At 49.7% G+C, this 1,783-nt stretch overlaps 1 protein-coding gene across 1 annotated transcript in view; it reads right to left on the bottom strand.

Annotated features, from left to right (window-relative positions):
- The window catches only part of WDR66 (WD repeat domain 66), a 52,478-nt gene that overhangs the window by 47,700 nt on the left and 2,995 nt on the right, over positions 1–1,783 (bottom strand). The window contains exon 3 of the mRNA XM_014547016.1: positions 412–552. Coding sequence (XP_014402502.1) covers positions 412–552 — 141 coding nt within the window. The remainder of the gene's footprint in view (positions 1–411; positions 553–1,783) is intronic.

Genomic DNA, 1,783 nt, shown 5'->3' with positions numbered 1-1,783 from the left:
AGGGAGAACATGAAGAAAGTTGTGGAGGACAAACTGACCAAAGCCCTTTGAAAGCTGGAAGGGAAGCCAAGGGTCAATATGGCCGGTCGGAAGCCCTTTGTGTGTAGTTCTGCGGAGGCAACACAATCTATTCTGGCCACGTTTCTACGGAAATGTGAAACACGCAGATGTTTTAAACTCGTGTTGCTATAAAATTAAAATCCGCGGCTGTTTGTAAATTGATTCTGATTAGAATCGGAGAGACAGCGAACAATAAAATGTGTTCCTAAACACAGGATCTGCCACCGTTCTGAAGAGAGGTGGGGAAGCATGAGGGTGATGCAGAGTGAGATCAGCCCCGGGAATGAAAAGCGAACTGCTGTATCCAAGCTGAAGATGGCCCCGGGGGCCGCAGGCGGAACAGCCGCCTACCCGAAGGTGATGCTGAGTGTTCTTGTAAGCGTTGTAGATGACCGCGGTGTGGGCGTTGGCGTACAGGAGCACCCGCTGCTCTTCGTCTCGGATGTAGTACACAGGGAGAGAACTGTTCCATCCGAACTTCCACGTCATGGTCTGGAAGACAAAGGCGAGACCAGCAAGATGATACCATGTGTCCAGCCCGAGCTGCGACTCCAGGCGCTTCCCTCATCCCTTCTTCCCTTTGCAGCCCCATCCTAGTTCTGGACATAAGTCCGGTACCCAGGCAATGGCCTGTGGGTCCCTCAAGGGTTATCGTGAGGAACAAGGCTTTTTCCTTTATTCTTGGCATGACCAGCACTAGGTAAATAGTAGGAACTAAATTAATGTCGAAATGCATAAAGTGATGCCCAGGAGGTGCAGGTGGGGAAAGCCACAGCTGGTCTGGATGCCACCAGCACAGAGGGGACAGGAGATGGTTACAGTTATACCAAACTGTAATAGTAGTCACCTCAGGCAGAAGGGGTTGGGGTGGGGAGGGTACAAGAAGTGGAATCCTGCCTTTAAAAAAAATTAATAAATAAAGAGCATCTATTCATTTTAACAAAAAGAAGAAACAATAAAGGCAAAAGGAAAGGGAAAAGATAAAAGGAAAAAGAGCTAAACAAATCAGCAAAGCAAAAAGGTCCAGGAAATTTTCAGTTCCGCAGTGAGCCCGAGGCTAACTGGACCCCTGGGACCCCTGGCACAATGCTGAGTGTTAATTGAACTCTTGGAAAATACTTCGTGGTATTTTATTCCAGGCACTGACTAAGGAAGTCCTTATGCAAATATACGTTAATTGCCCTGGCTGGTGTGGCTCAGTTGGTGGAGCCTTGTGCCATGCACCGCGAGGCCACCGTTCGATTCCCAGTCCAGGGCACGTGGGCAGTGGCTTTTGTCAGGTCCGGAGAGCGGGGCCCCGACACAGAGACCACTTGCTCTCCTGAGTGACAGTCCCTGTTGTCCCGGTAGTTGGCGGATCAAGGCAAAAGTCTTCACTGGCTCTAAAACTCAACGAGTCTTTCTTCCAGGCTGAGCAGCTGCAAGTTTAACCTGGAACTCCACTGCTCAGAGTCGCCACACCCACAGAAAGGAGGCTGTCAGTTGTCTGCATTTCCCATCCTCATCCTCATCCTCATCCTCCTCACCATCTCATTCACACCTGCCAAGTGCTCACTATGTGTTAGGAATGAAGTTAAGTACAGTGGGGCCTTGACTTACAAGTGTCCCGACTAACGAGTTTTTCGAGATACGAGCCATCTCTTGGCCGATTTTTTGCTTTGAGTTGCGAGCTAAAATTTGGGTTACGAGCCAGTTTCAGATACCCCACCGCTAGTTGGCGCAG

Source organism: Myotis brandtii, unplaced genomic scaffold, assembly GCF_000412655.1.
Source record: "Myotis brandtii unplaced genomic scaffold, ASM41265v1 scaffold463, whole genome shotgun sequence".
Taxonomy (NCBI): Eukaryota; Metazoa; Chordata; class Mammalia; order Chiroptera; family Vespertilionidae; genus Myotis; species Myotis brandtii.
This window is presented reverse-complemented; position numbering and strand designations above follow the sequence as displayed.